Raw genomic sequence first — 26,562 nt, forward strand, 5'->3', positions numbered from 1 at the left:
TAAATATCAATTATATATTCTAATTAAATTTAATAAATAATTAATATTAATTACTTAAAAATATTTAAAATTAATATTATATATTAAAATATTAACAATAAGTTATAATAAATTATTTTTTATATTTTTACTAAAATATCATAATATTAACTAATTTTAACATTATTTAAATACATATTTGTTACTTTATAATATCATGTCTAAAATGGACATTTTATTCTTTAAAAGCACTTTTTGACAGCAATACCAAACACTCAAATTTTTCAAAAGCACTTCTCAAAAATACTTTTCCACAATACTTTTCAAAAGCAATGACCCTAAGTTGTACATAAATGATAACTATTGCGTAATTTTAAACATTTTACTTTTTTTTTTGTAAGAAATAAATAGCATAGAGGTCGGTAACGGTAATGGCTACCATAGCCTATAAATGCAAAGTAAAAGCTACCAATTGCTCTGGTTGTTAAGAGATTACTTATAATTGCAAGTTTCAACACTGCATTTATTTTTTTTAGTTTAATTTTTTTAGGTTTGTTGAGAGTTTGACAAATATATAAGTAAATGTGACATTTGTTATATTCTTAATTTATTTATTGGGTCTAAAAAAATTCTATTGACTATATATTAAATAATTGTCTATTGTATATATACAAAACATGGACGAAGTCAAAAAAAATATATTAGGGGGAGTCGAAATTAAATTGTAATTTTTACGATAATAAAAATATAATTTTATCATTTTAATAGGTATATTTATAGTTTTTAAAAAATTAAATCAAATTTTTATATTTTTAAGGAAACTAAAGTGTAATTTTACTTTTATTAATTTAAAATTTTTAAATTTTTAATGGAATTGAATGAAAAAATTTTCATTTTAGTCTCCTAACTACACCCGTGATCCAAAATATTTATTAAGAAAAAAACATATTTCAATATCTTGCTCGTGAAGTTTTTTTTTTTTTTAAATATCGTTACTGAATTAGCAAAAAAGAAGTCCCATGAATGGGTAAAAAAAAAAAAGATAACAATGTTTTCCTTAAAACTTTGAAATATAAACCATTAAAAGGAATGATAAATTTTCGTTAATTTAGAGTTTATCATTGGAGTCTTGACTTATTTTAAGTAATATTCATTAAGAAAGAAGCTAATACTACAGAGTAAAATCAAAGCATAAAAATTTCAAGGAAGCAGGCTTGAGGGTTTGGGCCAAATCTGCAAACTGAGTTCAAAGTATTTGGGCCGAATATGTTTCATCTTCACCGGCTAGAGAAGCAATCAGACCATAAACTCTTTACATCTAAAAAAGAAGTGTACATGGGTTCATAGTTACATACAAGAAAAAACCTTTTATTACAATGACAGAATTTGCACCTGGTAATAAGCATTGATTTTACAAGAATAAAACATGGAGTTTTAAAACTTGTTTCTAAAATAACCTCTTGATCCAATAGTAAATGTTTCATATTCTAGGTATAAGAGTTTGGGTTCCATCCCTCCCTCAATTATAAAAAAATAAAATAAAATTCTTACCACTACATTTAAAAAAAAAAACCTATCGTCTCTGGAAATTCAACATCTTTATGGCCACAGCAAAGATTGTTCCAAAGAGAACTGCGAAACTCATAATCACAGCAGCAACTAATCCCAGGTAATCATGCCTGAAACCATAATTATTTCTCAAGTACTGCTTCACCGTCTCATTGTTGCCATCTTCAAGCAGTTCGTTTATATCTCCAAATTGTGAAACAAACAATCCATACAAGGTCCAAGATACTGGACAAATCCAATAGTACCATCTCCACCATACTGGTATACTCTGTAATGGGTGAATGTTTGAACAGAGTGGAAATAAGGTTAGTTTTTGTGTATATATGCTAAATAGACCAGTAACCTAAACCCCAGGTTTAATCTTGTTGGTTTATAAGCTATGGTCTTCTTTATATCGAAAAAAAAAAAAAAGATATCAAATTATATAAAAGTAGCACTTACAGGTCGTGGGATGATGAAACCCGAGAAGACATTCCATAGTCCATAGAATGCTGAGGATACTATGGCTGCAATGTGGTGATTTGGTGTGACAGCAACAGCCATCATGCCATAGTAGGTGAAGTAAAGTAAGGTGAAGAGCATGAAGAAGAGATACCAAAAGAACTTAGCAGCGGTCCATTCGAATCCAATCATAGAATACACTATAATGCCATACACAGAAGCTTGAACAAAAATATAAGGTATCTCTACTAAGACCTGCAATGGCAAAATATGGAGTTAATTATAATGCGCATACAACTTTCTTAACGATTTCAACTACTCTTCAAAATGTGAAAAATATTTACCTGTGCAATGGCATATGGCATGGCAGAATACATTCCAGCAGCTCTTTCTCTATAAAAGACTGTTCTTTCGACTGACACAACAGGCTGCACAGATGAAGAGTTCTGGATACCGATGAAAAGAACAGCAGCATACATTGAACCCATTGCATTGGACAGATCTTGTATTTTTTCCCTATAATTTTACAATGCAGAGACAATTAGATAATGAAGCTGACTGATGAAAACCAATATTGAAGCTTGAGCTTTTGTAATTGAATTATTGCTTACGTTTTTGACCCAAGGTCCCAGAACAGCGTCCCAAACATCAATGCTATGACGGTTGTAAAGAGAAATCTTACGGCAGTATACGGTGGGTTGCGCCAATATGACCAGTGTTGCTTCCATAAACAAGCTGTGCACTGCGTCAAGAATGATTGAGAATACTGTGTTGGGAAATAAAGTTCCTTTGCACCGGGAGCAGGTTTGCTTAAATCTTCAATAAGAGCTTTGTTTCTCCTGAACAAATGACATGATGCATCAGTAGCAAATTCAAGGTAGCCAAGTTAAATAATCCACAAATATGTCTTATATATGCTAAACTAAAGTAATTAGTTGAATTTGATTATTTATTTATTTTGGGGCAATGTTGTGCCTAGCTAGCTTATTACCTGTATAGGTCTGAGTTTTTATAGATATCAGCAAAATCAACACCTAAAGATAACTCTTGCGCTGATGCGGTAACTTCCAACATCCAAGTTGCGGGATTGTATCCATCTTTGATTTTGCTGACACCTTGAATTCCCTGCAGAAGATGGACATCATAATGTTAGATGCAGTTTTCATGTGAACTGAAAAATGAATGAAGTTCATGAACTTTGAAAATTGTTGTCTTTCATTACTTCTTACCTCAAAGTATCTGATAAGATATTTAGAATGGTGTCCTAATGGCCCCACATAGATCTCCTGTCCTCCACGTTTCATAAGGAATAGCTACAATTGCAGTTTTATATTAGTTAGGCCATACATAGATGAAAAAGGATAATATGAAACAGAAATATTATCCATTCTTAACAGTTTTATGCATATCAGTATTTTCATCTTCAATTTTAGAATTTTAATTTGGAATTGATTTTTTTAGGATGAAAATGTTGATGTGACATAATACTATTGAAAAATGGATTCAGATGACGTGCCGTCACTATTTTATATAATCCTTTCCCTAAAAAAACAACCAACAAAAAATGAAGCCACTCTTTTTGAAATTTAACTTTTTATGTTCTTCACCTCGTCAAACGCTTCAAATATGTCAATACTTGGTTGATGGATGGTACACACAACTGTTCTTCCAGTGTCCACTGTATTCCTAACTGTTCTCATAACAATTGCAGCAGCCCTTGCATCAAGCCCTGAAGTTGGCTCATCCATGAAAATGATAGAAGGGTTTGCCACAAGCTCAACTGCAATCGTAAGCCTCTTTCGCTGCTCTGTTGATAAACCGTTTACACCGGGTAAACCAACTAGGGCATGCCTTAACGAATCCAGTTCCACAAGCTCCATGACTTCTTCTATGAACATCTGAAAAACATATGTTGAGATAAAACCATCAACATAATCCACTAGGAAAATATGTGGTTTTTATTGGACTCTTTTGTTCTGGGTTTTATCCTAGATAAAATGACTTAAAAACTCCAGCATGTAACAAAGTAAAATAAGAGACTTGAAACAGCTTAGGGTTTCATAAATCATAACCTTTCTGGTTTCAGCATCAATGTCATTGGATAATCGTAGCCAAGCGGAATAAAGCAAAGATTCATACACAGTGACATGAGGAGAATGAATGTCATTTTGTTCACAGTATCCAGATACTCGAGCAAAAGTTTCTTGCTTCTTGGGGAAACCTGAAACTGTAATGTTCCCCTCGATATAACCACCAGTTTTTCTGCCAGCAAGCACGTCCATTAGAGTGGTTTTACCAGCACCACTAACACCCATTAGAGCTGTGAGAACACCAGGTCTGAATGCACCACTAATACCCTTCAATAGCACCAATCTATCATCTTCAGTGATACCTTGTTCTTTCATTTCCTACAAATTTTCAATTCAATCAACGAACTCTCACATATCTGAACAATTGAACGTATGTGGCATTTGTACATGGAACCTTATGTTACCTGTGGCATATCAACAGAATAGTAAATGTCTTCAAAAGTGAGAGAGTGCGGCTCAAATGGAAGAACCATTCCCCTTTTCTTTTTGCCATTGGTCCTAAGAGTTGCGTCAGACAAAGAAAAGGACTTAGATGAGGAGGCGCTTCTTTGAATGTCATCTTGGATCTCTGCATGTCAATTAAATTAATGTTGCACATACAATGGCTTGTACACAAACATGCCAATCCAAATATATATGAGCTTTCCGTACCTGATCTATTTACATGACTTGAGCTATTTTCATGGTCTGTTAACTGAATGCTTCCACCAACACCATTGGCTTGATCATTGCTTTGGGGTTTTTCAGATATTACAGCTCGATTCTTCTCAAAGGCTACATATTTATTTGAAGAAAAAGAATAAAATATTAGCTCTCCCTACCAAAGAGGCATAAATTTTAGTAGGTAAGCTATACTCACGCTTTAGAAAGGTAAGAGCCAGAGTAAAGAAAACGTTGAGCAATACTACAAATATAACCAACGCCCCTACTCCGAGCCAATACCAATATGATTCATGGAAGAAACTTCTAGACTTTAAAACTTGAAGTCCTATCGATTCATTTGAGCCCGGAGGAACCTTCAATATGAAAGCAAGCATAAAAACATCAGCATATTTTTAAGAGACAACACAAATTATAGACATTTCAACTTCCAAAAGCATTACTCGACTCCACTGGTGCCCGAGGAACTCATTAACCATCAGCGCATTTTGCCCATACATCAAAGGCGAAATCCAGTAACCCCATATCCACCAACCCCTTATTTTGTCTGTAGCATTGAACATAAAAAGTATGTTAAAACTGTTTAAAGCTTAACTTTCATTAAAAGATTTTTTTTGGACTTATTATTATACCTCGTGCCAGGACAAAGCCACTTAATGCAAAAAGTACAAGTAAAGCAAATGTCCCAAAAGTGTTGGCAACAATCATGTTTCTAGCGGCTGATGCAATGAACCGAAATAATGAGGAAGCCATCTGGTTAATGAGAACAAGGAGGAGGTACTGTCTAAAGAACCTGTGCCAAAAAAATTACTTCCACGTCAAACTTTGTATATTACTATTAAAGTTCATAAGATATTTGTGTTCTCATTTATTTTTTCTACCTTTCAACATTCGGATCATATCCGATAACGTAGTAAGTAATGAAAACCCACACAGAAACTTCTATAAATGTCATAGGTATCTTCAGAATCCATGACGGTAAAGCATAGGCCCACGGAGGAAAGAATAGGAGGTCTCTTTGCTTGTAAAAGACAGGGAGCTTAGTAATGGTCATAGAAAGCTCAGGCATTCCATTGAACATGATAAAAATCATACCAAAAAACAAGGCCCCCATATAGATCCTTCCTCCTTGAACTGAATCTCGATCCATCTCAGTCCTCAAAAAGAGTGTCATGGTAATACAGGACACTATTGTGAGCTAGTAGCACAAAGAAAAAAATAAATGAATTAAAAAAAGGAGTTAGTCAAGATCCTTAAAGCTCGATAATTGTAGTACAGACTACAGAGTTTAAAAATGTTAGTACGCACTTGTATACACTTGAAGATGTACACGAAAGAGTTTCTCCTCATTAACAGAAATTCCCTTGCAATGCAAGCTTTTAGCAACTCCCATTTCCCAACACCATATTTTTTGGTTGTCAAAGCAGCTGGGTGGCTCTTTTTTTTATCAAATGGAGTTCCAAGTTCCTCCCCAAGTTTCATTCCCACATGGAATGATTGGAATGCCTCAGCAAATTCATTAGCCGTGATAAACCTGTAAGGTTGATCTTTACGTGCCCAATACTGCATTTGATCTTTCCTTGAAGTAACCTACAATTAACAATGTTAAATGTGACAGAAGAGCAACTTTCTCTGTATGAACAGGGGATTAAAACTTTTTCAAGACTTACCTCTTGCAAGAAATCAGCCACACCTTTTCTCTCAGGGCACTTAAAGCCCATAGATTCGAAAAAGCTCACCACGTGTTCACGAGGACCCTGATATACTATCACGCTATCAGAAAGGAGAATAATGTCATCAAAAAGATCGTAAGTCTCTGGAGCTGGCTGTAGAAGGGAGATGAGTGCAGTTCCATTAAGAATATGAACAGTTTGCCTAAGGGAGTTCACAATTTGGAATGTTGTAGAGCTGTCCAGACCAGTAGATATCTCATCCATAAACAGTGCCCTGGCTGGTCCTACCAGCATTTCACCTAATTGCATTGACAATGACATAATTAGATTTTGATGATAAGAAAATGTCTACTCTGATAATGGAATAAATGGTGTAATTGACCTCGTGAACTACCTGTTGTGACACGCTTCCTTTGTCCTCCAGATATACCCCTCAACATTTCATTTCCTACCAAAATGTCTGCACATATATCCAGTCCTAAAATCTGCCAAATTTATTTCAAAGATTTTCAATAAGTGAAGAAATTATTTGTTAGTGCTCCTTGAATAGCTTTCAGTATAATTCAGTTTCTGTAACATTACCTTCATAATATAATCAGTGATTACATTTGCTTCCTGCCCTTCTGTTGCTATTGCCTGAAATGTTCAATATGACAAAGTAAATCATGATGAATACAGGATTCTTTATAATAAAGATTCCTGTCAGATAAAATTAATCTTTCCAATTATATTATATTTTTGGTTTTCAATCAATTATATTTGGGAGAATATTATCTTTGAACATAAGGAACTAATAATTTTGCAAGACACCTTTCAATATGTAAACAAGATAGTCTTTTTGGGAGAAAGGTATATAAGATGTTCATGTTAAGCATTACAATGGCCTCATGGTTCTTACCTTCATGAAGACATCAATATCAGGATCAGGTTTAATGTTTGCTTGTTTCTCTCTTCTTGACAACTCTGACAACATATCTGTAAATAAATAAATAAATAAATAAATAAATTATTTGAAGATTTACATAATAAATAAATAAATAAAACAAGTGATAACATTTCAATCAAAAGGTCAAAAGAGAAACTCAGAAGGGGTAGAAACCAAAACCAATCAAACTAACCATATCGGGTTCCAACCCCTTGGCATCTTGCAGAAAAGGCCAAAGTTTCTCTCACGGTCATTTCTCCTAGGTGAAGATCAAATTGACTGATATAGGCAGCAGTTCTCTGAGGCACGAACTCCTTCATGGTATGCCCATTGTATGTCACAGACCCCGAAAACTGCAACAGAATTTTCACTTTCAAATTAGAAACTAAAGCAAAGGCAGAACACAATGCAAAAAACAAGAAGCATAGAAAGGAAAATGTGAATTTTGTAGAGCACTTGGAGAGCAGGATCAAGCTTCCCAGCCAGAGCCAACAAGAGAGTGGTTTTTCCGGAACTTGGAGGACCCAAAAGCAATGTCATCCTATAATATATACATGAAAAGACTAATCATTGATTAATTCCAGGATGGCCCAACTTTTTATTTTAGAAAAAGTTAAAATTCATGTGTTTGATGAGAGAAAAGATGACCAAGTTTACCTGCCAGGTTTAATCATACCACTGACATCTTTGAGGATGGTCAGCTTTTTCATTCTACTAGAAAGAATACCCATATTTATCAACAAGCCCTTTAATCACGAAACAAAGTAAAAGGTTAATAAGAATCCTAAACAAAAAGTTGTAAAATGATGAATTAATTATGATTCTCCAGGTTGGTACCTCAAATATGCTAGTAATGAAATTAAGGAATGAAGGCAAGGCATTGGTTCCTACAAAAGCTTCAGCTTCAATATTTATATTTTCAAATCTGACTTCGATTGTGGGAAGCTCGATGCCAACCCTGAAAATTAGAAGAAGAAAAAATTCGAATGCAAATGATTACTGGTACGCGAGAACAGGATCTCAATTAGACGAACTCTTTGTCTTCATTTGTGTCATTCAAGCCTTTCCCTCGAATCATAAAAAAAAAAGTACTTCTTTCCATTTTTTTTTTCTAGTAAAAGAAAATAACAGAAAAACTTCATACCTATCTATACGGTTCTTGAACTTCCACAAGAACCTTTCATTATCTTCGTCAGCAACTTTAACCAACCTCTCAAGTATAGTCCTCCTTTCTTGCCATCCAAGGTTAGCAATATCAATTTCATTGGCACCACCTTGAGAGCTAGTCAATATACCTTTCCTGAGACGAGCAACAGTTGGTAGTCTCTCAATAGCAGCCCACTTCAAAGCTTCTTCATCATCCTCTTCTCGAGAAGACCTTGAAAACACGTCCACCGCACTGTTTCTCCATACGGAAGAGCTTCCTGATCTCAAACTTCCTGCTCGTAAACTTCCCCGTAAACTGTTACTCGCTTTAAGAATATCTCCGGTCTCCATTACCACCAAACCCTAACTCCGACCAATACAATTTCCAAACTTTCACGTTCCCCCCAGCTCAAGTCAATGATTCAAAACAAAATAATAATAATAAATAGAGTATTAGAAGTTCGGTATCCTTTTGTTATCAAACTCTTTGTCTTTTAACATTGACAAGAAAATGTCAGGAGTGTTGAAACTAAAATAACAAAAACCATTAAACCGGTATGAGGGTTGAGGAATAAGCTGATGCAGTAGTAAGAAAACTGGAGGTTTGTGATATTTATAAGGTTATATTATTAGTTAGAACTTAGAAATCTTTTTTAATTATTTTTGCTCTTTGTAATATATTTCAAGGTGGTTTCGTAGGGATTATTATCTTGTCAAAATTCAAAATTCAAACTTCATCTGATCTGCTTTCTTTTTTAAAGGCTCACGTTTGATTTGAATAATCTTTTTCTCTTGATTTGGTTAATGAATGAAAACACTTTGAATGTAAATAAAAATAAAAATAAAACTAAGAGGAAGATAATAAGAAATAATATTATTATTATAATGCTTAGATGACATACTTGCTGAGCTAGCATCAAAAGGAATGAAAATCCGCTGCCCGTTATTTTGCCCGTTATTGTGCCACCTATAATAATTAAAGAAATATGCCATCATAATCACAAGCTTAGGTTTGATGATAATTAAAGAAATATGTAATCTAATCATTATGTTTTAATCATTCAACTTTAAAAAGTTACAAAATGGTTATTGAATTATTAGAAAGTTTTCATTTAAGTCACGAGATTGTTAAAATAGTTGATGTATAGTTTTTTTTTGTTCGCACTATCTGCATCAATCAAAAGTATTTTTTCCTCTTCTCTTCTGTAATTCAATTTTTTTTATGGAACAACTTTTAATGTCATAAATTTATGAATCAAAATTCAAACAACTTTTTTGTTCGATCTTCAATATTGACCGTCAAATCAACTTAGAACTAAGATATGCTCTTTTACTCATTGATGGATGTTGGTCCACTACATTAATTTTCAAATCTTCACTTAGAACTCACTAGTAAAACTTTTTTAAAAAAATAACTTAACAATTAAAAATAAATGCATTGATCTTTAAAAATACTTGCCGTCGAAGCAAAAATTACGCTTTCCTCTTTTCAGCCCCTTCTACAACCAAAACTTTTTTTGACAAAGTTGGATGGGCATGCCTTCACCGTGATGATGTGGCCAAGAAAATCGTTTCAGCCGCTAGACTCTTGCTTTTTTTCCGAGTTGTTAGTCCCTCTTCAATTTCAAACAAAATTCTTTTCTCTAACACTGAAAAGATAATTTAGTTTCAAGTTTTACTAAATTGATTGATTGCTTATCTTCTAGGCTATTGAATTTTTATTTAGTTTATTCATTTATAAAATTAAAATAAATTATTTGATAAATTAGGTTAATATTTAACCATATATTAAATTAGATTAGATTAATTTACCACCATAATTCACGAGCAATTCAAAACCAGAAAAAGGAAAAGTCACCTTTCTAATGATGTCGAGATTTATTTTTGAAATTTTATTTTTCTGTGATATTGGTATTTTTTTTTTGCTTTTATTTTTCTGTAATATTGGTATACACTATAGTGCATGGGCGAAGTCAGAACAATTTTTTGGGGGTCAAATGAAATTTTTTTTATTTATAGTCTATATCTTTATAATTTTTAAAGGATTAAATTAAATATCTATAATTTTAAGGGGACTAAAGTATAATTTTACTTTTACTAATTTAAAATTTTTAAAAAATTTAGAGGGCTTAAATAATAATTTTCTATTTAGGGGGCCGGGCCCGTGCCAGCCCCCTCCTAAATTCGCCGTTGCCATATTTGTGGATTACAAAGAAAATGAAGCATTTACGAGGAAAAAGATGAATATTGAAATTTTTTTAAGAAAGAGAATATGCTTTTAAAATTTTAAGTTCAAAAAACATCACTTAACTAATAATGTATTTTTTTACTCCCAAATTTAAAATTTTAGTTTCTAATGTTATTGATATTTCTATTGAATCATTAATAGTGACTCTTTTTTATTGACATAATAATAAATTTAGTTTTTTTATGTTTATAAATTTTATCAGTTTAATCATAATTCTAAAAAAATTAACAAAATTAGTCATCAACCTTACATCTTCTATTAATTTAGTTTTACTTTTTTAAAATTAAAATAAAATATTTAAAATTTTATTATTTTACAAAAATACAATCAACCCTCTCTATAACAACTTCATTTACTCACTACACCAAAACAGGTCTTTAGCGGCATATTTTGTGGCGCTTGGACGAAAAACGCCGCTAAAAACCGATCATTAGCGGCGCAAAGACCTAAACGCCATAAAAGAACATCATTAGCGGCGTTTACCACAATGCGCCGCGAAATCTCTTAACCAAAACGCTGTGTTTTCGTCTTGATGTATCTTAAAAGTAGTGGCGTTTACGCGAAACGCCATTAAAGGACAGTAATAGCGGCGCTTTCTGGAAACGCCGCAAAATAGCTTAACCAAAACGCAGAGTTTGGTCTTGAGGTATCTTAGAATTAGTGGCGTTTATAGGAAAACGCCGTTAAAGTACAGTAATAGCGACGCTTTATGGAAGCGCCGCAAACTATCTTAAGCGAAACACATCGTTTTGGTCTTGATTTATACTAGAACTAGTGGCGCATATGGTCAAACGCCGCTAAAGAATAGTATTAGCGGCGATTTGTAGCTAGCGCCACAAAATATCTTAACAAAAACGCAGCGTTTTGATCTTAATGTATATAAAATTAGTGGCGCTTACGGTAAACCGCCGCTAAAGAATATTAATAGCGGCGCTTTGTGAGAAGCGCCGCAAAATATCTTAACCAAAACGCATAATTTTGGCCTCGATGTATAGTAGAATTAGTGGCGCTTAGTGAAACGCCGTTAAAGCATAGTATTAGCGGCGATTTGTAGCTAGCGCCGCAAAATATCTTAACAAAAACGCAGTGTTTTGATCTTAATGTATATAAAATTAGTGGCGCTTACGGTAAACCGCCGCTAAAGAATATTAATAGCAGCAAAATATCTTAACCAAAACGCATAATTTTGGCCTCGATGTATAGTAGAATTAGTGGCGCTTAGTGAAACGCCGTTAAAGCATAGTATTAGCGGCGCTTGGATAAAATCGCCACCAAGTATCTGAACCAAAACGCATCGTTTTGGTCTTGATGTATACTTGATTTAGTGGCGATTTCGGTAAAACGCCGCTAAAGCATAGTATTAGCGGCGATTTGTTGATAGCGCCGCGACTTACCATAAACAAAACGCAACGTTTTGGTCTTAATTTATACTAAAATTAGTGTCGCTTTGTTGAAAGTGCCGCAAAATATCTTAACAGATTTTTGGGTTTTAACCATGCATTATGTAATGTAGGTTACTATATATTTAGTTTATCATATTTGGTTTAGGTATAGGGTATTAGGGTTCATTATATAATGTTTAGTATTTTTGGATTACAGTGTAAAGTTTAAAGTTTAGGGTTTACGATGTAGGTTTAAGGTTAGGGTATTAGGGTGTTTAGGGTTTAAGGTTTAGGAGTCTGGGGTATAAGGTTTAAAGTTTGGGGTTTAGGCTACTTTAGTCATGTTAATAGGTTAATATTGTTTCGGATTTTGGGGTCTGGTTGTTGGTTTTAGAGTTTAGGGTTTAACGATTTAGCAGCTTAAGATTTTAGGGTTTAAAAGTTTAGAGGTTTAGGGTTAAATCCTAAAAGCGTGCATGAACAACAGTTTAATGTTCAATTGTATACATGAACTTTAATTTGATCTAAATATTGTAAAATATTAACACAATTATTGATATAACTAACATCATTTTAATTTACGTATATTGCATACATAAATATTTATATTTATTCAATATAAAAATATATTTTGATGTAAAAATTTTTATAGATCATGAAATAAATTTTTAAAAATGCATTATTCTCCCATTTTTTATTAATTGATAATTTCATTTTATAAATTTTGTTTTAATTTTGGATCAATTTGGCTTGAATCTTGGATGAAGGCATTAGCGGCGCTTGAGCAAAAGACGCCGCTAAAGGTGATGTATTACCGGCGTTTTATGAAGAAACGCCGCCCATTTCCTTAAGTGTAACAAAGACACGGTGCCGTTTTTTGTTTTCATTTAGTGGCGCATTTGGAAAACGCCACAAAAATTTATAACGAGTTGAGGAAACGGCGTCGTTTCCTATTTTTATTAGTGGCGCTTTTGCTAATGCGCCGCAAAAATGTTACGGTATATAAGTGAAAACGGCACTGTTTTATTCTGAACTTGGAATTTTAGTGTCGTTTTTATTTAAAACGCCGCAAGTGTGGACTCAATAACGGCGTTTGTTCTCAACGCGCCGCAAATCTGACTTAAAAATTTCTTAAACGGCGTCGTTTCTTAAGGGGACATTTAACTTAATACCCTTCTGTCGTCCTCCAAAAACAGAAAGAGTGAATTTGCAGAAAAGTTAAGTGCAGACCTCAAGTGTCGAAAGGGAACAAATTTCAGACTTCTTACAAAGGAAAAAAGAAGGTTGGGGTCGGTCTTGAAAGAAGTTTGGCACAGCTGCGAGATTTTTCGATTAAATAGGTAAGGCGTTTCTGTTATTTTTGGATTAAATTTTTAGGGTTTTAGGTCAGTCATAGTTATTTGGGGTTTTAGGGTTTCGATTAAACAACTTCAACAATGTACTATTCCGATTAAATATGTAAGGCGTTTCTGTTAAATAGGTAAGGCGTTTCTGTTATTACAGCCACTTATGGATTTGAGTTTCATATTCTGATTTCTGGTATTGATTTGTGGTATTGAAAAAATTTATATTACAGCCACAATATTGATTTGTGGTATCAATTTACTATTCCGATTTAGATTATAGCACATGAGAGGGTGGCAAAATTTATATTCCGATTTAGATTATAGCACATGAATTGGAAGGGATGGATAAAAATAAATAAATGAATTGCTATGGATTCTCTTGAGGATGTAAAATCCGAATTGGTTGGTCAATTAGAATTAGATTATGTTGTTATGTGCAGAAATAATTGAGTGGATTTGAAATAATTTGTTTTTGATTATGTTGTTATGTTCTGAAATATGCTTTGGATTTGAAATAATTTCTGAGTCTGAAATAATTTGTTTTTGATTATGTTGTTATGTTCTGAAATATGCTTTGGATTTGAAATAATTTTTGAGTCTGAAATAATTTGTTTTTGATTATGTTGTTATGTTCTGAATTATGCTTTGGTTCTGAAATCTGGATCTGGTTTTTGTCTGCGTTGCTTTCTTAGCTTGCTGGGTTGGAGCTCGTTTCATTGCTGCCAAATTTGGATATTCTTTGGCGTGGAGGTAAATTTTGTAAAGGCAAATTTTATGTTGCAAATAAAAGGTTTTTAGTTAATCATCTTTAGTTAATCATCTTGCTGTTCGTGGTAGTTATATACCCGTTGCATTTTGGTCAGCCTGTCATGTATTATGCAAATCCCGAAATGGTTTTAAGCAAGTGGACTTTGTTTATTTAGTTATGCACATAATACTTTCATATTTTATTTGTTGTAGAAGTTGGTATCTCACAGTTTCTCATCAAATGTATGCGAGTAGTATCGAATGCAAATTGTTTTAACAGCCATTTGATCAATTGTTCTGTTTTTTCTAATATTCCTTTATAACATATTGGAAGATATGTTATGTTTTAACTTAATATATTTGAAACATAATATCTTATGCCTCACAAAATCCAATTTTTGATGATTGTCTTATTTTAAATAATGCTTCCAATCAATGGTATGTGTATTATTTAAACAAAATCCACGAAATAAAAATTACTTACTAAAACTTGTAATTCAAAATTTAATTTCAAGTCCAAATTAATATTTTACTTAAATATATTACTTACAATTTAATTTAACTTATTAAATATATATATTGTTAAGTAATAATTTTTTGAAATTTATATCTTAGATTACTTAAATATATATTTTTAAGTATATTTTACATGACTTACATTACTTACTAAAACATATTTTTTACTAAAATTTACTTGAATATATTAATTAAATAAATTACTAATAAAGATTGCTTATGTAAGCTATATTTAAATTTTAAATTTAATAAATTATTTATAACAATTATTTAAATTTAATAAATAATTTAACAATTATTTAAATTTTATTAAATTTTATTAATAATAAATTAATAATAAAGATTGCTTATGTAAGCTATATTTAAATTTTATTAATAATAAATTTATAACTTAAATAAGTATTACTATTTTTTTAATATTATACATATATTCATTTAGGTATGTAAGCTATATTTAAATTTTATTAATAATATTTAAACATATTTTGTTGTCAAATTAGTGACACATATACCTCTCCACGAATTATTCAGTGGAAGATTAGTTTAAAAGCAAAGATTGCTTATATAAGCTATATTTAAATTTTATTAATAATAAATTTATAACTTAAATAAGTATTACTATATTTTTAATATTATACATATATTCATTTACATAACACATAACTTACATAACTTTCATAATACACAACTTACGCATCTTACATAAGACATAACTTACATGTGTAAATTATATATAATATCATAATTTAAATCTTCGTCTTATTATATGTTTCAACTGTTTTATATGTGCTGTTATTGTTGTAATTAGCTATTAAGTTATTAACTATTTTATGTGTATTGTAGATAAAATGCCTAGAAGAAAAATTCTAAGGGGAAGCATTGTTCAAAATAATCCAAACTCGACAGAAACTAATAGTACTGAACAACAGACAGCAGTTGGATCTTCAAATGTTCCGATTACAGCTGAAGATCCTACAGAAGTTCAAAGTAATTTTTCATTTAATTTACATGCGTGTTTCTGTTATAGTTGATTTATTTTTCAAATTCTTATATTATAATATACCATTTGTAGCTGAAAATGGTGGGACGCGCAGAGGTCGAGGACGTACGCTACTTAGAGAGTTGTACGAGTTAGATTCAGTCGAGCGTGTCAAAGTTGGACGAAACAGTTTTGGTCAGCCTGTTGGATCAGAAGCTCGACTTTTAGCTGGATACATGGGCATTTTAGCACGAAATCCGAATATGTTACCTATAAACTACGAGTCATGGCATCAAATGCCCGATAGCAACAAAAACCAAGCCCTCGATAATATTAAGGTAACAAAATGTTAATGTCATCTATAATGCTTGGGAAATAGTTTCATTTATATTTATTTTATTAACTTGTGTTTTTTGTTTTTTGCAGGCGAGGTTTGCTTTAGAGGTCTCGGATGCTTATGTAAAGAAGGCATTGGGAAAAAGATGGAGAGACAACAAAAGTACTTTGAAGAAAAATTATTATAAGACAAAAACAACCCTCGATGAGAAATTGCAAAATGTCCCGCCGGGTATGTTGAGGTACCAATGGGAAGATGCGGTTAGATTTTGGCATTCGAATAAAGGCGAGGTCTGACGTCCTTCTAAACTATTGTAATTATTTTGGTTTATAGTATTTTCTATTTACGTACTAAAAAATTTCATAATGTAGGATCGTGAACAAGTTGGAATAAGCAGCAGGCAGAAACAAAAATTCACCCACACAGCCGGGTCGAGAAGTTTCGCATGTGTAGCTGAGGCGGAGGTATTTTTAAATTTTTTAATATTGTCGAATATGTATAACTTTCTATTAAATAATATTTATACTACTATATTGTAGGAACGGTCGTCCGGTCAAAAAGTTGGACGCCTTCAACTTTTTGAAATTACACATAGGAAGAAAGATGGATCTCCCATGACTCCTGAAGCTGCTGAAATAATGGTACATTTACTTAATACGATTTGACTTATTTTAGTTATTTATAGTGTTTATTTTCTAATGGTTTAATTCATTGCAGTTAATGCGATTATTGTTATGTTGCATATGTTTTTCAATATATAATATTGTGTTCCTAACTATGTGATATATTTATTAGGAAAAACTAAATGATAAAAAGGCGGAGTACGAAGCAATTGCTTCTAGTGATAGTTCGGTTCATCTTGAAGATATTGATAATCGGATTATTACTGAAGTTTTGGGTCCTGAAAGGTATGGTCGGGTTCGATTTCAAGGATCTTTTGTTAGCCCAACCTAATATTTTGGATCCAGCTCCCACCAATACATGGCTTCGGGGAGTCAGGCTCAAGCTGAAGTTTAGAGGTTAAAAGACCAAATGGCTCAGATGCAAGCGACTACAATTGAGGTTCAAAGGAAATATGAAGAACTCCAGCTACAACTTAAAGCAGAGGCGGAAGCGAGGGAAGCAGCGACTGCAGCGAGGGAAGCGGAGGCTGCAGCAAGAGAAGCAGAGCAGAGCAAAAAGTACGACGAACTTCAGCAGCAGCTTCAGATTATGATGAAGATGTTTAAGTCGCAACTTCCACCTTCATAGTGTATGACATAAATATTTTTATCATTTTAACATTTAACATTTAACATTTTTTGCAAAAACAATATGAATTCACTTTTATTTATTGATATTAATATTATTTTATTCCCTTATGTTGAAATATTATATAAATTTATTGCTATTGGTTGCTTTTGAAATGTTGCTTTTGAATTTTTGCTACAGGAGGGCAGAAAAAATGAAAAATTTAATAAAAAAAATCCCCAAAATAGTGGCGTTTTTGTATAAAAGCGCCACTAAAGAACATGTTCTTTTGCGGCGTTTGTAAAAAATGCCACTAAAGAACATGTTCTTTAGCGGCGATTAGAAAAAAAACGCCGCTAAAGAACATGATCTTTAGCGGCGTTTTCCCTTAAGCGCCGCTAAAGAACATGTTCTTTAGCGGCGTTTTTTCCTAAGCGCCGCTAAAGAACATGGTCTTTAGTGGCATTTTTTTACAAGCGCCGCTAAAGAACATGATCTTTAGCGGCGTTTTTTTCTAAGCGCCGCTAAAGAACATGGTCTTTAACGGCGTTTTTGTTTGTAAACGCTGCAAACATTTGCGACGTTTTCGTTAGCGGCATTTTTTCCGGCGCTTGAAGAAGCGCCGCAAATATCTTTAGTGGCGTTAAAAAGCGCCGCTAAAGGCCTAAAAAAACGCCGCTAAAAACCTGTTTTGGTGTAGTGACTTACTCAAGTTTTGCCTATTATGGAGAGGTGATTGTTATCTCTAAACCCTAACACCTATAACAACATTTTATTATAGAGAGATAATTGTTATAAGCTTATCATAGAATTCATATCGTGAATTTTCATCAAATAGAAAAAGTGAAAATTATGTTCCAAAAAAGAAAAAAAGTCGAAATGAAACCAACAAAATTTAAAAACTAGTAATTTAATTGGAGCTTGAACCCGAGTTTCGATGAGGTTGAATATATTTTTTTCATTCTACCTTCCTTATTTATTTTATCTAATTCTTATCTAATTCGAAAAAAAAAACTAAAAGGGGGGGCGAGAGAGTAGTCACAGATATTTGATTGTATCTCAATCTAATCTTTTTCGCCCCATTCCGCAGCAATAACTAGAATTAAAAAAAGGGAATGTTAACGCATCTGGGAAGAAACGATTGATCTCTACCAATAAACCCGCTAAAGAACCGAACCAGAGAGTACATAGTACCGGTGCTACGGAAAGATATGTTTTTAGATCTCGCATTTAAAACCCTCATTCTTTATCGTATTACATTATGGTAATACATATATAATCGCCTATATGTGTGGTTAAAGACCACTTGGATTTGTCTATTTGTACCCGAAATTTCTAATTCAAAATTCAAATTTAAATGTACAATGATTCGATAGATAAGATTTTCCTTTTCTTAAAACAACAAAACAAACTAGGCCCCTTTCCGCCTAAGAATTCCCGCTAAAAATATTCATTTATAATTCATTATATGGTTGTTATATGGTATGAGACCAAAAAGAGGAAATGGAAAGATCCGTTTTGCATATCAATAGATAAAATAAAGGTGTGGAAAACAAGACAGGGATTCTCTACAATGACATCGTAGGCCAATTGAAAGGGATGTAGCACAGCTTGGTAGCACGTTTGTTTTGGGTACAAAATGTCACGGGTTCAAATCCTGTCATCCCTACCTATTACTTCTCCTTTGAGCAGTAACGAGGGAGTCGTTTTAGATTGATTAAAATTAAGCATACATAATCTATCATTTTCTCATATTATATATGGTATATGATAGTATAGTTGTGCGCAATGTATTAGGGTTATAAAATAAAAGAATCCTTTTTTTTACAGTCTTATTTATTATGATAAGAAAGCGCTCTTAGTTCAATTCGGTAGAACATGGGTCTCCAAAACCCAATGTCGTAGGTTCAAATCCTACAGAGCGTGATTCCGCTCTTGTTAGGTCAAAAATTACACCGAACTGAAAAAATTGAACAACAATTCGAATTTGACCTCCTTGGATTAAATTATTAAATAAATTGAAATTCAAAAATTTAAGAATTAAAGGGGTCAGTCAAAAAAAGGTATGTTAATTAATCCAAAAAAGATATATATGTTAATTAATCAAAGGTCCAACTGATCACCACGTACGATTTGAAGACCTATTGATTCTAACAACTGATTACAAAGTTGATCATTCGGACCTTTCAATTCATAGATGTGGATCTCAGACCTATGAATGGGGATATTCCCGAAACTCACAAAGAAAAAAGGAAGTGAGTTAGACAAAAAAAGAAGCAACTTGGACAAAAAGAAATGAAGTGACTTAGAGAAATGAAGTGACTCAGACCAATCAATTGAATATTGATTAACATGTAATCGATCGAACACCACTTGAAAACGGCTCTTCTGCTCATAAATGAAATGTTCCAAATGCTCCTAGAAATTCTTCCTCCCTTTGGACCATTTGTATTTATATGCATTAGGATCCCGATTCATGGATCTCTCAATCCAAGAAATCAAAATAAGAGGATCGAACCATTCCTTCTGACTCTTTTTCAAATTCGATAAATGTTGGTTGATCATATATTTCATTATTGTTCTATGATTCAGACTATCATTTTCTATTTGATCCTTTTGAATTCCATATTCGAAGTTCTTCTGACCAAAATAGAAAATATATAAAAAAACTAAAAAGTATAATAAAAAATAAAAAATTTACATATAATTTAGAATTTCTAATTGTACTTAGAATTGTATAATGTATAATTGTAATTTTTATCGACATGAGTGTTTTATATCGAAAAAACATTAATGAAACCAACAAAATTAAAAGAAGTATAGCATGTGCATGTATTACTACTTTTATGCATATTTTATTTACATTTTTTCACATGATTAATTATAAAGTTGATAAATCTAACAAGTTCAATTAATCAACATGAGTTGTCAAATTAAATTAATTAATTTATCATGAGTTGCTAAATTCAATTATTCAATTTATAAGTTTATGATGTTCTATATTCATAGTAGAATATTTAATTAGAGAACATAATAGTTTATTGAATTGATATCTTTAATTTCACTAATTGAGGATTGTTTTTATTTAATAAAATATGATTAATAGATTTCTCACGTGAAATTTAATCATTTTATTGAAATAATATTTTAATTAAGATCATTTTCATTTGATAAATGATAATTAATAGACTTGCTTATAAGAAATAACTATGTTTTTACTTAAAAATTTAAATCATATGTTGTTATACAGAACTAATTTAATAAAGAACGTACTTCATAACTATAAATGTTGTTGTTATAAGTGAAAAGTTGTTATAGAGGGTTAAAATAAAAAATAAAAAGTTAGTTCTTTTAGAAACTTGATTGTCATAACAGGTGGTTTAGATACAGTTGACTGGACATACAAAATTATAAATAAATGAATACCTATTTTTATCTTTTTTCTGAAATAAAATTTATTTATTAAAACAATACTTTTATATTTTTTTAAAACTCACAAATAAGACTTAAAGTAGATTTTAAAAAATATTTTTTTAGTTAATTTTATAAAAAAGGATAAATTTATTATATGTTTAGCCTTACTCCTTAATCCTTGTCAAATTTGAGCATTGTTTTCACCGACAAACACTAATACCAATAACCTTTAATTTGAACTCTCAATTTTCACATCCTCCATCATCGCTCCATCAAACTGAGGCTCCTTTTAGATATCATTTCACCCATGGTGAGATGGAATTAATAGACTCTATGCATTTTAAATGGTGAAGCAACTTCCTTTTTACACTAGCGGTGAAGTGCGGTGGGGCAATTGAATTCAACCACACCCCTCAATTTTGGCTGATGCTTTATGCTCCAGGGGGAGTAAATTTACAGATGTGGAAAATTGTTTTACAAAAACAATATTCTTTGAGTTATTTTTTAATTAAAATAAATCTATAATAAATTTTATTATTGTCCTTAATAGTCATTTTTATTCTCATCTCACCGTTATAGTTGCGTTTGAATCCAAACACACACACCATTACTGTTTCTAATCTTACTACTACAGTATCCAATCTCATTGCTATAGTAACTAATCTCATCGCTACAGTAACTAATCTTATCGCCACCACTATTTTTAACATTATCGGAGGTAAACACGTCGCGCATCCAAACTAAGTCTAAGATTGATTGTGGAGCTGTTAGCATGACTTTCCACCTATCAGGTCTCCAAAACCTCATCATTGCCTATATATCCTCAATCATATGCGCCCTCAAACACAACAAACTTATTCAGGGTAACAACCTAAAAACATCAATTCTCACCCTTTTCAACCTCAAGTTGTAGTTTTTTACTCAATGTGAACATGGTAATTGTTAATGTTGAAAAAAGAACAAAGTTATTTGCGTAAGTTTTTTTATGGTTTTTCCCCTTAAATTGTTTTATTTATAAGGTTGTTGTTTTATTTATAAAATTATTATTTTAATAAATAAATTTCATGTTAGAAAGTGAGAAAGATAGATATTCATTTGTTTATGAATATTTTTATAATTATATATGTATTTTTATAAAATCTTATATAGTTTTATTGAAAAATGTAATTTTATTTTTTAAAATAAATTTTAATTTTCAAGAATCAAGACTAAATTGACAAAATGTGTAAAGTTGAGGGCTAAATTTGTTAAATTCTTTTAGATTTAGGATTAAATTAATAGAATCTATAAATTTTGGAGGATTAAATTTGTTTTTTACTAATAAAAAAAACGATTTTTAATGACTTAGCAAAGGAGTGGCTAAAATATTAAATTTTGAGAATTTTAAGTGAATTTGAATTGAATTGATTATTGTATAAAGAAAAAAGAAAAAAAGAAACGTGTCAAAATATTCTAGGTGGAGTGGGGCAGAAAAAGGAGTACAATAATGGGTAGAAGATTTTTGTTCATCAAGAGGTTACGATTTGAAGTTAAATTTGAACTCGTAAAGGAGCTGGACTTACACTATGGATGAACATACAGGGTAAAATTTTTAGAAGTGGTAAAGTGGGGAGTATGTGGTGGATTGGTGCAGGCATGGCAGATGGGAGCAAGGACAATCGTTCTTGAATTGGATAGCAATCCAATTGTTGCAGGGTTGGTGAGTTGAGTAATGCAGTTGCTTGTGATGTTAGAAGAACGATGAATCTGCCATGGGAAGTCAAACTAAAGCATATCTATAGGGAGGGCAACAAAATAGCAGATACTTTGGCTAATTATGCGTTCAAATGGCCACTGGGTTTTTATTGTTTTTTACAACCACCAGATGAGATTTTACGTTGTGCAGGATGGCATGTTTAGTGTTGGCCGTCAACCAAGATTAGTGACGATGCTCTTTTTCTACCGATATATATAGTAGAAAAAGTCCAAAACAAAACTGGGTGGAATTTAAGTTTCGTCAGCAATTGAGGACACTAAAATCTAAAAAACACACTTTTCATAATATTTTTTATTACAATTTTCAAAAATACTTTTTAACCTAAGAATAATGGAGAATTAGCTCTTAATGAGGGTATAAGACCAAATTGCAGGGTTCACATAAAATTTGAATATCTGTAACTTAATTGACCTATTGATGAGTCTTTTCGATCTACTAATTATAGTGCTTATCCAAACATGCCAGCTGTATGTGATTATAAGTAATTAAATCTAATTCAGTTATAAAGTGATTTTTTAAGCGCACCCTAATTATAACAATCCTTCTAAAAAAATTTAAATTAGCAAACCCCAAAGTAAAAATAGAAGATATGAATCCCTGCCATATAATTTTTAATAAAGAATATTTCTAAAGTTGGAATCTGAATGTCTTTACAAAGGTGTACCAATATCCTTAGATATAAAAGGTTATAAATCTTTTTTTTTTTTTACGAAAGTCATGTGTTTGACTGAACCAATTTCATATTATATACAAAGTCTCACCAATTGGTTTATAAATTCATTTTATTTGGCTCATAGTTTAGTCAAAGCCATTTATAATTAATTAATTTTTTTAAATGATCTTATTAGAATCAAACATTACAAGTATTGAATTGAATAATTAAACTTAACTTAAACTAATTAAAATAAGTAATTTACACTTTTTTTTTACTGTGGTAAACTCAAATTTGAAACTTAAAGCATCATAGTCCTAACTTTATTGACACAGCCAAAACATCATTAACTATTGTTTTCTCTCTCTTATTTTGAATATACATATTATATAATTGAAGATAGGATAATTGTTAGAAATTAAACCTAAACCCTTATATCCAATACAAATTCTTTTGTCATTAAAGTAAGAAGTTGTTGAAAATAATTTAAAATACTATATTTGTACATACATATATTATATATGAAGAGGAAAGAATATTATGTACGACTCTCTTTAAATATGATTATTTATACATCATTGTTATTATATTTATATGAAACAAAAATGACTTTAGCAATTAATTATTTTGAGTTTTTGAATTTCAAATTAGTTAAGAAAGCCATGAAATAAAAATCCATTTCTCTTCCCTTCATTACCATTGTTGAGGTTAACTCTGCTATTAGATCGGGTAAGTTGTAGATTTGATTTATATACTTTAATTTAGTCATTTTCGGTTCTTGTCTTTTTTAAAATTTATTATTTAACCAATTAAATTTAATTAGATTAGTATTATATTTTTAAAATTTAAAAAATATATATAAAAACTAAAATTGATGATATTAAAAACCTCCATAAATCTCCAGCTTAATATGAAAGTAAGAACGAAATCTCATATTTAAACCCTAATATTAAATTTGTTGGATAAAATGGTTGACAAGAAAATATATTTTAGTAATGTGGTAGATATTCCTATGCCTATGGTATATTAAAAAATAAATTAAATCACAGTCAGCCACTGTACTTGGTTTAATTTCTACATATAATTTCATACAATCAACGTCGTTTACATCACAGGTATACAGTTGAGAAGCCAATGTTGAATTACAATTATTTTCGTTGAGTGTAATACTTGGTTTTGAGTGTTGACATTCTAGAATTATTTTTGTTGGATGTGTGGTCAACCATTTGCAAAATATTTGCCACGCTTCCTCTTTTTTTTTTTTTTCTTTTTTTCTGAACCTGTAAAGTAAAGGTTTTAACCTTATTCAGTTATGATATGAGGATTAAATTTGTAATTTGAGTTAAGTAGAGGGATGAACCGTTTGACTTAAAATTAGTTTTTTTTAAATCAAATATTATTTTTAAAAATAAATATACCTTTGCAATAATTTTTAAATAATTACTCTCTTATAAAAAACACTCTTGTTCATTCAACATTTATTTTTCTGTTTTCTATTGAATGAGTCAAATCATAAAAGATTGAAAATAATTTATGAACATTTACTTATGTTTTAAATGATTTAATTAGAGGTAGAGAGTGGATTGAACTGAGGATAGATGTATAATAATAATTTTATATAAGTTATTTTAAATTTTAAATTTTAAAATTATTTTAATATAAGTTATTATCATAATTATTTCTTAAATTTTAATTTTTTTATTTATAGATATTAAATAAAAAGAAAAAAGAAAACCAGAATGTCAAATTTTGTTTTTTATTATAATTTACATTAAATGCATGATTATAGACCTAAAAAGTTAATCGATCAGACTTTGATCATCCAAGTTGGAATCCAATCCTTATGATTGAATTTGTTAATTAATTGAAGTTAGTTAATTAGTTTGAGTTTTTTTATATATATTTAAAAAAAATTCAAGACATGATGATTTATTTAGTTCTTTTAATTTTATAAAAAAAATATTTTAGCCTTTTAATTAATTTTTTGTTTTTTTATCTTTAAATTTGTATTTTTTGTCTAATCACTCTAAAATAAATAAAAATATTAATATTTTTTAATTTTGTTGATATTACATACATGTAGATAATACATCAACATTTAATTATTTTTAAAAATTTAACTACAAAGATGGCTTTTGTAGATTATAATAAATGTATAAAATTCAAATCAAATATTTTGATTACAATATAGCATGCATCATACGGGAACTTTTTCAACTTGTTCCTTTCCTAATAATATATTCTACCATTACAAATATGGAATTCTGTCATTCATGGGTTTGTCCCTTATTTACCCATATATATATGGAATTTTGTTGTACACAATATTTAAACCAAAAGTTGTTTAATATCTCTGGAAATTGATCACCTTTATGGACATAGTAAAGATTGCCCCCAAAGAGAATAGTGAAACTAACAATCACACAGCAACTAATTCCAAATAATCCTGCCTGAAATCAAAATAATTTCTCAAGCACTGCTCCATTGTCTCATTGTTCCCATCTTCAAACATGTATGTTATATCTCTAAACTGTGAAACAACCAATCCATACGAGGTCCCAGAAACCGGACAAATCCAGTAGTACCGCCTCCACCATATTGACATACTCTGTAATTGGTGCACATTTGAATTTAGTTAGTCCTCAGGATTTGTGTGTATATATGTATATGCTAAAGATACCAAGACCTCAACCCGGGGTTTAATCCTATTGGTTTATGCAGTGGCATCCAACAGAATTGGATGCCATAGGAGGTGAAGTAAAGTAAGGTGAAGAACATAAAGAAGAGATACCAGAAGAACTTAGCAATGGTCCACTCGAATCCGATCATAGCATACACTATAATGCCATACACAAAAGCTTTAACAAAAATATAAGGTATCTCTATTAACACCTGCAGTGGCAAAATGTGGAGTCAATTATAATGTGCCTACAACTTTCTTAACCATTTCAACTACTCTTCAAAATGTGAAAATTACTTACCTGTGCAATGGCATTTGGCATTGCAGGGTACATTCCAGCAGCTCTTTCTCTATAAAAAATTGTCCTTTCGACCGACATAGCCGGTTGCACAGAAGCAGCGTTTACATTGAACCCACTGCATTGGACAGGTCTTGTATTCTTTTCCTATAATTTCATAATGCAGACAATTAGTAAATCTAACTTTATCATTTCCATTCATTTCTATTTATTTGGTTCTACATGCAATTTATTTCTAATTTCAACAAGTTAGCAGAGAAATCAATTGCATATATATAATTACAACATAAATAATTTATAATTAGATTCCAACTTTTCACCTATTAATTATTTAATCATGAAATCATTCCACTATTGTATCATAACTGAACTCCCCTGAATACATACCATTATGAAAGCTATTTAATAAATGCTCGTCCAATGACGCTGTCATAAATGTGCTATTTTCATAAGATACATGATTTTGGTAGTTTTTTACCTCGAACCTTGAACCA

At 31.1% G+C, this 26,562-nt stretch overlaps 1 protein-coding gene and 1 non-coding gene across 2 annotated transcripts; one reads left to right on the top strand and one right to left on the bottom strand.

Annotated features, from left to right (window-relative positions):
* Window positions 1-1,264: 1,264 nt before the first annotated feature.
* Window positions 1,265-9,074, bottom strand: LOC107906468 (pleiotropic drug resistance protein 1). Its single transcript, XM_016833462.2, has 24 exons — window positions 8,482-9,074; window positions 8,175-8,295; window positions 7,995-8,083; window positions 7,794-7,878; window positions 7,531-7,690; window positions 7,311-7,387; window positions 6,995-7,048; window positions 6,807-6,897; window positions 6,410-6,711; window positions 6,048-6,329; window positions 5,621-5,937; window positions 5,372-5,532; window positions 5,183-5,286; window positions 4,939-5,095; window positions 4,731-4,853; window positions 4,484-4,647; window positions 4,062-4,397; window positions 3,597-3,887; window positions 3,219-3,302; window positions 2,981-3,114; window positions 2,601-2,828; window positions 2,334-2,505; window positions 1,990-2,244; window positions 1,265-1,816 (listed from the first exon to the last, which is right to left on the bottom strand). Exons 1-24 carry the CDS (start codon window positions 8,832-8,834, stop codon window positions 1,553-1,555), a joined length of 4,404 nt encoding a protein of 1,467 aa, XP_016688951.2. The 5' UTR covers window positions 8,835-9,074; the 3' UTR covers window positions 1,265-1,552.
* A 10,046-nt stretch (window positions 9,075-19,120) lies between these two features.
* On the top strand, window positions 19,121-19,194 carry TRNAW-CCA (transfer RNA tryptophan (anticodon CCA)). Its single transcript has one exon. It is a non-coding gene; the product is annotated as a tRNA-Trp (tRNA).
* Window positions 19,195-26,562: the final 7,368 nt, after the last annotated feature.

This window comes from Gossypium hirsutum, chromosome D05, assembly GCF_007990345.1.
Source record: "Gossypium hirsutum isolate 1008001.06 chromosome D05, Gossypium_hirsutum_v2.1, whole genome shotgun sequence".
NCBI classification, from domain to species: Eukaryota; Viridiplantae; Streptophyta; class Magnoliopsida; order Malvales; family Malvaceae; genus Gossypium; species Gossypium hirsutum.